The following is a 13,306-nucleotide window of genomic DNA, read 5'->3' as shown; positions in this document are numbered from 1 at the left end:
TTTCCAAGGGACTGTGTCTCAAGTTTACTTCTGATGTCTAACTCCCAGATCCTTTGTCCTCTTCAGGAAGTCCCAGGGCTGAAGGTGGGAAAGCATTTACTTTGGAATCGACACCCTCAGGTGCTTATGAATGTGTAAAGTGAGAAGTAGAAAAGACTAGGCCAAATGCAGGGTGGTTTCCCCCTCTTGCCTGTGGAGCGGGCTGTGTAGTAGGTGGCAGGCAGGGAGTCCCGCAGCCGTCCCAGCCCCTGTCCCTCAGCCATGCTGTCCTGCCAGTTGCTACTGGAAGTTTTTCTCTGGTGCCAAGGGTTAAGACTTGGTCCAATAGACTTGGAAGGTGTTACACCGAAAAGGGTCTTTGGGGGCAGAATGGTTAATGTTCCTGCGCGGGATTGCTCGTCCTTGCTGCCGTTTGTTTCTCCTTTTGGTAGGGTCTACGGGGCTGCTAGGGGTGTGGTGTTGTAAACTGTGTCCTAGTCCAAAAATAACCTTTCTCCTACCCTCCCCAAAGCTGATGTTTTGGCACCTACAGTTTTGGGTGGGTATGTGTGAGAGAATATCTCCGTAGCTGCCTGCTGACTATGGTTGTATTTGATAGCATGAGCTGGTTGCTACTGAAGCACACGAGAGGATAAAGGCAGATGTTCCTGGTGGCGATCTGGGAATCCCTTTTTGACCAGAAAGCCCCAGTCTCACCTCCTGTTGTTATAAGTAAGGAGGGCTGAGGGAGAGACCTCTTCAGGAGTTTGTCTAAGCTCAGGTATGAAGTCTGCAGACCTGAGCTTGGTCTCTGAAGTGGTGTTACTCCACAGCCCAGGGCAGGCAGCGAGGCTGGAACCAAGGCTCCCCTGCTTGAAGCATCTTGGCTCCTTTCAGGTGCACCATCTTCCCTGCTCTGCCCGAGGCCCCAGGCCTTCAAATCCCTTGAAAGCACCATGTTAATCTGCATCAGGACCTGCCAGTATGTTTACAACCAGAGTAGGTGGAGAAGAAAAGACCTTTCAGATCACTGAGTTCATTTCCCCTTCAAGGGCAGGAAATAGACCCTTTGACATATCAACTCTTTAACTACTGCAGCTACTGCATTAAGCCAAGATGTTAGCTGGCATTCCTGGTTTTTTTTTTAAACAAGCTTAATGGCTTTTATTTAAATGGATGTGCACTTTAGCCATTGTGTATAAATTCAATAACATTTACAAATGGTGAAATTTGTTTTTGCTGCCAAAGAAAAATAAGTCCCTAGAGATTTAGATTGTATCAGCACTGGTGTAATATGATAAGGATCTTCAGGCTTGACTCAGCCTTCCATATTGCACTAACTTGAAAGCTATAAAGCATAATTTAATTAAGCTGCCAATGTCTTGGACTCAGAAGAATGGGTTGAGTAAAAGAAGGAATCATGTCCCAGGTATGGGATGTGTAATTCTGATGCAATACATCTGTGATGCAGTGTAGACCTGTTGGAATTAATGTTATTTGAAGAGAAGGAAGCAGAAAAGGAGATTGTCCCTTTCTGGCTTAAACTGTGAAATTAGAAGTCTATATGCAATGTAGGTATGATTCACAGCATGAAAAGAAGTGTCTGGGGTCATAATGACTACTTATGTTTAATGAGAAAAACTATTGGTTTTAATTTGATCTGTGAGCTTCCAAACAGTTCCTAATACAGGAGGCTATAACTCTAAAGAGACTAATGAATGAGTGAGGAATTCTGGCTTCAAATTGGATTTTTAAGGCAAAATAGCCCTATTTTTTTTAAAGGAAGACATACTTGTGGTGTTTTGGTTATTCATTCTTTGAATACAGTGGTATATAATGCAAAGTATCCTGCCAAGAATACCACGGTATAATTATTATGGTATATTTTTGTAATAGGAATGTGTTTGGGGTTGCAGGAATAAGAAATCTGCTTCTGATTTGTGGAAGCATGTGACCAAAGTGCGTAGTTCTAAAAAATATGGTAAATTATTTCCAGTAAGAAACTCCACATTTGATCCAGCTACAGTATTGTGCTAACCTGTGTCCCTCATTGATTTCATGTATCCGTCCATACACAGCCGTTCAGGAAGGGGAGGGCAGGTTCACATTCTAGCATTCTGTATTACTTTCATATTAAAACCCAAAGTAGATTAAAAGTTAATTAAAACTTTAAACCTGTAATTCTGTATCCCTGTAAGAATTCACAAAGCACATTGATTCTTTGCAAAATTTATGAACACGTTAGTATCTGAAAGATAGTTATATACAATTTCTAAGACTTTATAAGCCATTAAAAATGGGTGGTGTTTTAACCATTAGGTGAAAGATAATGTAAAAGTAGTTTGAAAGAAAAAACAGGAATTGCGCAGTCAATTAAAAAAAAAGCTTTTCCTGATGTAAAAAACCACTAACGTAGTTGCTGTACGTCAAAGCCTGCAACATTTCTAACTAGATCTGCCATTAAAAGAATACAAGTTGGTCATTTCATATAAATGAGTTGGCTTTCTGTTTCCTTTTTTACTGCTCTGAAATACTTCCAGATTCTCCATTATCCCAGCTCCACTAATCCTGATGACAGTCTCCTGTAGTGCACTTATGAACCACGCACTCAGAGGAGCCGCCTGTGTAAAGACCCTGATGCTGCCCTTCCTCCTCTCCATGCCTCCCCGCTCCACCGTGCGCAGTCCGGGGGTGGCCATCACAGTCCCACTCTGTAGCTGGGAGTCCTTACCTGCCCTCGTGGAAATACAGTTTTCAAACACAGCAGAAAGCACGTGACTGACTCCTCTTGCTTCATTACTAGAGAGTAGTTGACGAGATATACTCTGCCCTTTGCGTATAAAGGCCCTTTGTATAAGTATTTGTATCACCGCAAAGTGAGTTGAAGCTCTGCCTTTCTTTGGCAGACGTTTATACCCATGTGGATGGCTGTGAGGGACTGTGCCTGGTGGCAGGTACTCGAGAATTGGTCCTATGTCCTCTTGAAAGGTACAACACTTTGTACAACACTTGAAAGGTACAGCAGGTAAGAATCCTTCTGTTGATGAAGAAAGTCTGAAGAGGTTGTGACACGTGGTTGCTGCTTAAGCTACAAGTAGGAATAAAATACTTGGTTAGCTTATTTCTCTCTTACATAGTTTTCTGTCCGTTCCTCAAGGAAAGGCCTTCTTAAAAAGTTTAAACTGTGTCCTGGTGTGTCATTGTAAAGAACTGAAAAGATGTAGGCTTTTATTTTTTAGGGGTGAGGCAGCTAGCTCTAGCTCTTACCTATCTGGTAAGACTGTTTTGGCAGACTTTGGTCTCTTCAGGGATCTGCTTGGTAGAGTGCCATGGGACAAAGCCCTGGAGGGAAGAGGGGCCCAAGAAAGCTGGATAATATTCAAGGATCACCTCCTTCAAGCTCAGGAGCGATGCATCCCAACAAAGAGGAAGTCAGGCAAAAACGCCAGGAGGCCTGCATGGATGAACAAGGAGCTCCTGGACAAACTCAAACACAAAAAGGAAGCCTACAGAGGGTGGAAGCAAGGACAGGCAGCCTGGGAGGAATACGGAGAAATTGTCCCAACAGCCAGGGATCAGGTTAGGAAAGCTAAAGCCCTGATAGAATTCAATCTGGCCAGGGACGTCAAGGGCAACAAGAAAAGCTTCTACAGGTACATCGGAGATAAAAGGAAGATGAGGGAAAATGTGGGCCCTCTCTGAAACGAAACGGGAGACCTGGTTACCCAGGATATGGAGAAGGCGGAGGTATTCAGTGACTTTTTTGCCTGGGTCTTCACCAGCAAGTGCTTGAGCCTCACTGCCGAAGCCGCAGAAGGCAAAGGCAGGGACTGGGAGAATGAGGAGCCACCCACTGTGGGAGAAGATCAGGTTCGAGACCATCTAAGGCACCTGAAGGTGCACAAGTCCATGGGACCCGATGAGATCCATCCGTGGGTCCTGAGGGAACTGGCGGATGAAGTTGCTAAGCCACTATCCATCGTATTTGAGAAGTCATGGCAGTCTGGTGAAGTTCCCACTGACTGGAAAAGGGGAAACATAACCCCCATTTTTAAAAAGGGAAAAAAGGAAGACCCAGGGAACTACAGGCCAGTCAGTCTCACGTCTGTGCCTGGCAAGATCATGGAACAGATCCTCCTGGAAGCTATGCTGAGGCACATGGAGGACAGGGAGGTGATTTGAGACAGCCAGCATGGCTTCACCGAGGGCAAGTCCTGCCTGACTAACCTAGTGGCCTTCTATGATGGAGTGACTACACCAGTGGACATGGGAAGGGCTACAGATGTCGTCTATCTGGACCTCTGTAAGGCCTTTGACACGGTCCCCCACAACATCCTTCTCTCTAAACTGGAGGGGTATGGATTTGATGGGTGGACTGTCTGGTGGGTGAGGAATTGGTTAGATGGTGGCATCCAGAGGGTAGTGGTCAACGGCTCACTGTCCAGATGGAGATTGGTGACGAGTGGCGTCCCGCAGGGGTCCGTATTGGGACCAGTACTGTTTAATATCTTCATCAATGACATAGACAGTGGGATCGAGTGCACCCTCAGCAAGTTTGGAGATGACACCAAGCTGAGTGGTGTGGTTGACACACCAGAGGGACGGGATGCCACCCAGAGGGACCTGGACAAGCTGGAGAAGTGGGCCCATGTGAACCTCATGAGGTTTAACAAGGCCAAGTGCAAGGTCCTGCACCTGGGTCGGGGCAACCCCTGGTATCAATACAGGCTGGGGGATGAAGGGATTGAGAGCAGCCCTGCCAAGAAGGAGTTGGTACTGGTGGATGAAAGGCTGGACATGAGCCAGCAATGTGCGCTTGCAGCCCAGAAGGCCAACCGTATCCTGGGCCGCATCCAAAGCAGCGTGGCCAGCAGGTCGAGGGAGGTGATTCTGCCCCTCTGCTCTGCTCTGGTGAGACCCCACCTGGAGTACTGCGTCCAGCTCTGGAGCCCTCAGCATAAGAAAGACACGGACCTGTTGGAGCAGGTCCAGAAGAGGGCCACGAAAAATGATGAGGGGGATGGAACACCTCTCCTATGAGGAAAGGCTGAGAGAGTTGGGGTTGTTCAGCCTAGAGAAGAGGCAGCTTTGGGGAGACCTTATTGCAGCCTCTCAGTACTTAAAGGGGGCTTATAAGAAAGATGGGGGCAAACTTTTTAGCAGGGCCTGTTGTGAGAGGACAAGGAGGAATGGCTTTAAACTAAAGGGGGTTAGATTTAGACTAGATAGAAGGAAGAAATTTTTTACGCTGAGGGTGGTGAAACACTGGCCCAGGTTGCCCAGAGAGGTGGTGGATGCCCCACCCCTGGAAACATTCAAGGTCAGGTTGGCCGGGGCTCTGAGCAACCTGATGTAGTTGAAGATGTCCCTGCCCACGGCAGGGTGGTTGGACTAGATGACCTTTAGAGGTCCCTTCCAACCCAAACTATTCTATGATTCTATTTTCTAGCTCTTCTTTTAAAAGCCTTTTTCTTGTTAGACAGGAGGTTTTAAATTTAAGCTGTTCTGCTGTTCATAAAGAGTTATTGTTCATGGTAACCTGAAGACTCTCATGAGTTCCTACATTTCTTAATGAGTCCTCACTCGGTGCTAATTTGATGGGATGATGTTATCTTCATCTGGACCAATCCATACCGTTATTTTTTTTGTCATTGTTTTTGCCTTTTTTGCGTTGATGCCATGCTTAGTGAAGTGAGAATGGGCTTCCCTGCATCTCATCAGTAGATATTTGGGGAAGCTTCAGCAGGGATTAAATGGTTTGTAGATCACTTATTACACATCTACCAGTGAAGGTTTGTTGTCACCAGCCATCCAGAGGAATAAAGGCATCAAAATATATCAGAGAGATAGCTTTGGTGCATGTGTTCATGTCTCATGAGGGTAACTTCTTGATCCAGGCTAAAGCTTAACATTGCTAGGGCTGACATTAGTTGAGCTCTTACAACATCCTGGGTGGCGAGATTGTCAGTCCCAGTCAAGGAAATCTGCTGAACCTCCCCAGGAAGATGCTACTACAATGTCTTGCCTTTTTGTAAGTGGTATATGTGGCCACTGTCCGATGCTGACTGTGGTTGTGGAGCATTCAGTCTACTTACGGCTCTGTGCTTGCCTCCCGTCAGTCTGGAGCTTGCCATTTTCTGACCTGTAGTTTTAGAGAGTCTCAGCCTGGTTAGTGTGACTGTACTGGAAGCAGATGGCTGGCAGTAGCAAAGTCATGTTTGGTGTGTGTTCCTGCTGTAGCAGATCAGACCAGTGCAGGAGCCTGTCTCCCTTGACTCAGATCTCCCACTAATTCATAATATAGTAATTCCTTGTTGTATCTCATAAGCAAACCTAGTACTGGGATATTATTGTTACGGTTCAGTTTTGCTTGCAATATGGTTAGCGAGTCAAGCTTTGTAGAGCGTTACTTTGAGAGATTAAGGCTGGGGAGGAAAGCACCGGTACAATTGCAGAGCACTACTTGTATGTGCGTTCACCTTAATCTTAAGAAAGGCATTTTCCTCTCTAGCATTTATAAAGCAGTCTAGCTGTGGTGGTGTTAATGAGGGAATATAGGTGGCAGGCGCTTCTCCGGAACAGCTCCTGAGCTCATGTGTTAGTTTTTCGGAGCCAAAAAAGTCTAGGGGAACTTCATGTGGAGAAGCCCCAAGGTGGGGAAATACGTTTTTAGCTCTGGGGTTATGATTTGCGTTAATTATTGGGTGTGGTGGGGATGGTGGGGTTCCCAGATTAGTATGTTTGCATAGCTGTGTTTTTTTAATGTGTCAAGGGGAACCGGGGTGAAGATTAAAAACTTCTTTTTTAGGGAATGTGGGTATAATTGAAAGCAAATAAACTCTTAATAGTCATCTTCAGGCGCAGTGAGCTGCTTTCTAAATATACTGATTATAATTGCAGAAAATATTCATAGAAACTGGTTTTGCTCACAAGAAGTATTCATCCCTCTGCACAGGAAGAGAGAAAAGCACGTTGTCTTCTGCGGTGGTAGGTTGCTGTGAGAAATATAGGGGAAGCTGAAGTCTGTCCCCTGCACTGTAATTTCCAGTGCTTCCGTAGTTCAAATAGTGTAAAATGTGTGAGTGTTTGGAGCAAGCGCGGCCAGAGCTTGTCCACGACCGCCCCCCTGTCCCGGTGTCACGCTGCCTTTGGGCACAAGCTGACTCACTCCGCTCCCCCTCCCCCTCATTGTAATTAGCAGAAAGAAAATTGCTCCACACGAGTGTGAGGCAAGAGAAAGGCATCACAGCTATTTTCAGGGTGATGATCTTTGTGTAGCCTCGCAGATGCCCCGGTTGGTTATCGCAGCGTGTGCGAATGTTTAGCCTACCATAGCCTTCTGGATGGCCGAGATGCTGAGAAAAATCCCTCTGGGCTATTTCTATGGGATTTATTGACTGTTCTGTTGTACTGCTGACTGATTCCTGCACAGACTGAGACACTGTTTTGTAGACATTGTACCCCGAGATAAATTTATTCGTTCTCCCATTATGTGACCTGTGTATTGGATCAGACACGTACAATGGACCCTGGTAGCAGCAGCTCGAGCCTTGACGAATTGAATGCCTATCTTCTGAGGTTCACGACAGCAGCTTTCTCGCTACCCACTCTGTTAAAAAGATTACCTAACCATTGCACAATCACTATGGAGACCAGATGGTCTTTTTGCCTGTTTCTTTAGACAAATTGGGTTCAGTGTTCCCTTATGAATAGATATAAGCCCTTCAAAGCCCATTGTTGAATGTAGTTTCTGCTCCCAGATGAAGAATTCTGAATGTAAACTCATTGCTTGTTTGTGGTCTGCACCTCCTGGATCGAGGAAGGCAGTTTTGCTGGGGGGTGCGCAATTTGTTCAGCAGCTTGGAGCTTAGGAAGTTTGTGTGTTGTCTTCTGTTTACCTTGAATTGAAAGTCTTTTGTTCAATCCATGTTGCATATGACGTTTTTAAAATTGTTTACACAAATGGGTGCACTCAGCAGCACAGGCAAATCAAACCTGCAAGGCAAGGGTCTCCTAAATAGCAACCTTCCGAAGTGTTAGAGAGAATAAGCAAGTTAAACAGATTTTTTTTTTTTTTTTTTTAATTTTTGGAGGGTAAGATGAAATTTCTGCTGCTTGTTTGTTTTATCAAATATCTTTGTGATAACAGCCACAAATTTGTGTTTATAGGTCTGTAGCATGTCTAGCGTGATCCAAAAGGATACATCTCTTTTAAGTCCTTTATTTGCTAACCTTTTTCTAAGCTTGCTGTTGGGACCGTTTTTAGTTCTAGTTTGCAACCTTTACCTTTGTTTTTGGTAAGGCTAGCAAAATACCTAGGTTACCAGTGAAGTCCTTTAAATATCTTCAAGGTACTTATACAGTAAAATGAGTAAAAAAAAGAGCAGAATGCTGCGTGTTCAAATCAGGTAGTTATTCAATTGAAAATTATGAACAGTAGCCACTGAATTTATGCAGAAAAGAGTATTTTTTGGGGGTAGTGTATTCAGAATGGTTTCTAGTTAAAAAGTTTGTTCTAAAGCTGAGCCTAAGATCTTGTACAGCTTCTTCTGCTGAGTGTTTCAATCCTTAAACTGCTGGTGTATTTTGTGAGATTCGGCTTCTGTCCTTTCATTTGGAGTTGCAGCCTGTGTGTGCCAAGTGAAGAGCCAATATGTTCAGATGGTCAGGAAGAACTTGGGTCTTGTTACCTTTGGGTGTGTGCAGTGCTTGGTGCTGCCTTTTTCTTGTTTTACTGGCAGATTAACTTAAAAGCAGAACAAACCTAAAGAGGGAGGTTGCTGGGTGGTTGGTGGAGTGAATTGCACGGTGGCCTTTCACTGCAAGGGTCATAGTTGGAATCCAGGCATGGGGCAGGATAAACAGATGCTGCAGGCCATTGCTCTGATCGGTTTGGTCCAAATTATAATGGATCACTGCACAGTCCTGCCATCTGTAATTGGTCTTCCAAAAAGCAAACTGGAGGGGGCTCAAAGTTTGCCCTAACTTGTCAATGAGAGGGGAGAAGGACAGAATTAGAAAATAAACCACTTACCCCAACAGTGACAGTATTAATTCATGTCAGTTGTTAAAGTATGTTTATAAAAACGTATGTCTAAAAGTCCAGGAATCCCCTTAACCAGACCTCTCTTCTCCATTTGTAACTTCTGTCTGATTTTTTTTTGGTATTAATTTTGCTTACAGCTGGAGTAAAGTGTAAGTTCTATTTGACTGGGAGCCCTTTTTTGTCTTTTTGGTGTTTTCTAGGAAGGCTGTATGCAACTCCATCCTGTTTTTGGCAAGTGTAGCAGCTGGCCACGAAGACAATGCAGAGCATGCTAACTGCTAACCGTGCCTGTGTTTAAGAGTGATCCTACAGGTATGCTCTTCGTTTTATACTATGCTTTTCATCTAAAAGTGCTAAGGGCTAGAAGTAGAGATGTTAAAATATATACAAACTCTAGAAGATAAGGTTCTGTTTTCACAGTGGCTTATTTTGACAAAATTTTAATGAGGCTGCAGTGTATTCTCTTAAGAGTTATAGTCTGAGATCCGACACGCAGAGCAGCACGGTGCCAATAGAAGAAGCGCTTTGATGTTGTTTCTGTGAATTACAAACAGTGGAGATTCACTCCAAGTAACAAAAAGAACAGATCAATCTTTTTTACTTTGGGGTACACTTCATGTAGGTCCAAAATCTTCAGTCATCTCACTGGGGCAATTTGACTGCTCCAGTGTGTGCTATTCCCTGTGAATTCAGTAGAAAGCTGAAGAGCATTTTACTAAGCGAACTATCGAGCTGCGCCACGCTGAATGAACATAATGCAGTTTTGTGCTGTAGCGGAAGATGAGGCTATTCGCTAACCAAGTTATTTTTTGTTTGTTTTTTGGTGTGGGGTTTTTGTTTTTTTTTTTTTCCCTTTCTCCTGGATTGACTCCATTTAAACACAAAGTTGGGGTTTGCTCAACAGTTTACTGAGGCAACACTTGGTTGCAAAGAAACCAGTCAAGCTGAAACTGCAGTGGGCTTGTCTCCTGGCAGAAGGGATTTCTCTGAAAGTATGGTTCACTTTACATCTAACTTATGATTATCTTACTGTCTCCCTTTCATTATGCCATTGTTCTTGGGAGCCAGAGATTTTGTAAGTTATAAGAAAGGGATGTTGCCAAGGGTGTGGGTGGAGAAAGGTGTTGACATGATTTCAATGGAGCTAGATTCCAGCTTTATAACAGAGGGGTGATGAACCATACAGAGAATAGGCTTTTCTAGCCTTCCCCTAAAATAAGTTCAGTTATGAATTTAATGTTGTAAATGGCTATTTAATGGCTTTTTTTGAAACAATTGTTTCATACCATTTTTTAAAAAGGCACTTTCCTGTGTAGAGGGTAAAAATGGTCTGTTACTTTTCGCTCTGTCTTCTAGCCATTGTTTCTAATGAAACTCTTCTTAATTTAGTGGAAAATGGGGAATTCCGAAAGCCAATACAGCCTTCAGGGATCAAAAAATCATGCTGCTGCTACAGCTGGTGCCAAGCAGAAGCCTTGCTCTCTGAAAATTCGCAGCATTCATGCTAAAGATGAAAAGTCTTGCTCTGTGCATGGATGGGGACATACCAGTAGCGGCTCAAACTACAAATCGAGGTCCCTTGCCAGAAGCTGCCTTTCGCACTTCAAGAGTAGTCAACCTTACTCATCTAGACTCAGTGACACTATGGTGAAGGTCTCTAAAAGCAATGCCCCTGCCAAACACAGGACAAATGCCTCAGGGGACTACTGCCAAGGAAATAATGCAGTGTTTCTGCCTGAGAACGGTTTCCACTATATTGGCCTTCAAGGTGGAAGTAATCATGCTGCCTCTCGAGAATGCAATGGACACATTTTAAATTGCTATGGAAAGAATGAGAGTCTTGCATCAACCTCCCCGTCAGAGGACAGGAGGAGTCCAAAAGTTCTCATTAAAACACTGGGGAAGCTGGACGGTTGCTTGAGGGTCGAGTTCCACAACAGCAGCAACACCAAGGTACCGACCGAGGAGTCCAGTGGACCAGTCCAGTTGCTGAGGTATTCGCCTGCCTTGGAATCTAAGCCGAATAACCTACTCGATGTCAGGAGGAACTCCAGCGCAGACTGTTCTTCAAGCAATCGTCTGTCACCTACTGATTCAAGACTTCGATCTAGTAAAGGAAGCTCCCTCAGCTCTGAGTCTTCATGGTATGACTCTCTCTGGGGAAATGCTGGGGATATCAATGAGTTGGATGGTCCGTATTTGACCAGGAGCACTCCAGATACAAGCATTCATGCCAGTTTCCCAGCAAGTGACAACAAGAAGGCCTTCAACCAAAGTTCATCTCTTTCCTCACTCCGAGATCTCTATAAGGATACAAATTTGGAAAGCACCCCTCCACCTAGGATCAGGCTGTCTGATGAGTATATTGACACTCATGGTAGCCTAAGCAACCGTGTCTCATTTGCCTCAGACATTGATGTTCCCTCCAGGGTAGAACAGGGAAGTCCTGCACATTACTCCTCCTACACACTCCCATGCAGAAAGTCCAAGCCCCTCAGTGAGGATGCATCTAAGAAAGATACATTAAAAAACCGAATGCGACGCATCAGTGACTGGACGGGAAGTCTCTCGAGGAAGAAAAGGAAGCTGCAGGTATGTACAAACCCCAGCCTAAGTGCCTGAAAGTTGGTTTGTAGAGTCCTCTTATAAATGTAGTGATTGCATCATGTTTATCTTTCTCGCAGGATAATTACTTGCTAATCTCATTTGGTAATTTGTGGAATTCTGAGAAGTATTGCATCCCTGGAGCTGTGCGAAATGTCAACAGCAAAAAAAGATATATGTTTGTGTGTGCAAATTTTCCCTTGCTATTTTGTCACCTTCTTAGCTAACTCCGATCTCTGCAGCCTAATCTCTCAGTGAATTAGCTTTTGAAATAACTGCATTACTTACAAAGTGACTTGGGGTTTTTAAGCCTTCTCTTTATTTCAACTATGAAAATATAACCTAGATATCATAGATATGCTGTGAATCAGCATACATTATCTAAAGAGTGTGGAAGGAGCAGTAGAAGGATGTTATAAATATCTTTGCAGGTATTCCCTATTCGTATTATTGGCTTCATCACTCACTTTGGTTTCACTGTCGGTCCATCTCTAGCAGGGTGAGGAACTGTAGAGTATCGACCAGAGCTGCTGGTTCTGCCTCCACCTGCTATGAAGGCATTACATGGAGAGCCCTCCTCCTTCCTGCGTGTCAGCTTAGTTCACCAGATGGAAAAGCTTGAGTTGCCGTCTGGCTTGCCGCGAGATGGTGGTGTGAAGAAGGAGATGGGAGGAGGGCAGGAGGGAGGGAAAGGATGTTTCTTTGGAAGAATTTAAGGCTAATCCCATTAGTAGGAATTTAGAATGCCTGTGGTCAGGAATGAAATTCTCGTCTCTAGTTGTAGGCCCCAGAATCGGCTCTTTAAATGCCAGACTGCCTGGACTTCTGCACCTGAGTTCGCAAGCTGAGATGGAGGGCAGAGACTGTTTTTGGGTTTGGTTTGGATATATTTTTTTTTTAATCTTCCCTAGTGTTTCTCATACAGGAACAGTCACTGTGCTTCTCTAAATGAACTCTTTCAGCAAAACTGCTCTTTCAGCAACATTGGGGTGCTGGCCACTTCAGAAGTGAGCGGAGAGTGAAGGGAACCCCATAACACACGCTTTCTGTGGCATGTAGAGCAAATGCTGTCTCCCGTGTTGGAAATTCAGACAGGTATCGTGATTAACAGGCATCTCTCATTGCAATGTAAAACTCTGATGGATCCTTAGGCTCAGAAATTAGGTCAGCGTAAGGTTTGCCAGCATAAATCCCTGGTAAGGGCTACAGAACTGGGAAAATGAAAATGAAAGCCATTTATTTGGATCACTTCTTTTGTGAGTTGGTGCTCATGTATTTTATCGGATGCTATCTTTTCACCTTCTTACTCAGCTGTGAAAGAGAAGGCAGAAAAAACGGAATCAGTGAAGAGCCTCAGCGCCTTGTGCCAGGATTCTTCACCGGTTTCAACATCTGTAGCTGTTCTGGATTTTACAGCCAGGCTTTACATGCGATCTCTGCATCCCAGACCTTTGCCATGTATTACTTAGTTATGACATTTTCAGAATGGTATTTGTGGTACACGATTCATAGCTGTTTTGAATTCACTGTGCAGTGAACTGACTTCAGACACAGCAAGGAAATTTGGCTGGCAAGATTGCATCAAGCTTGAATCTGATTCTGGTAGAAGGAACTAGGCCCTAGCTCCAAAAATGGTGATTTCTTAGAAAAAGGCACAGGAAATTGTTAGTTACTGAT

General features: G+C 44.3%; 1 protein-coding gene across 1 annotated transcript in view; it reads left to right on the top strand.

Annotated features, from left to right (window-relative positions):
- Positions 1–13,306, top strand: part of TIAM2 (TIAM Rac1 associated GEF 2) — a 148,269-nt gene that overhangs the window by 42,614 nt on the left and 92,349 nt on the right. The window contains exons 2-3 of the mRNA XM_076333810.1: positions 9,226–9,337; positions 10,415–11,617. Coding sequence (XP_076189925.1) covers positions 10,421–11,617 — 1,197 coding nt within the window. The 5' untranslated portion in view covers positions 9,226–9,337; positions 10,415–10,420. The remainder of the gene's footprint in view (positions 1–9,225; positions 9,338–10,414; positions 11,618–13,306) is intronic.

The sequence above is a fragment of the Aptenodytes patagonicus genome, chromosome 3, assembly GCF_965638725.1.
Source record: "Aptenodytes patagonicus chromosome 3, bAptPat1.pri.cur, whole genome shotgun sequence".
Classification (NCBI taxonomy): domain Eukaryota; kingdom Metazoa; phylum Chordata; class Aves; order Sphenisciformes; family Spheniscidae; genus Aptenodytes; species Aptenodytes patagonicus.
The sequence above is the reverse complement of the archived record's forward strand: the minus strand, read 5'-3'. Positions and strand labels throughout refer to the sequence as shown.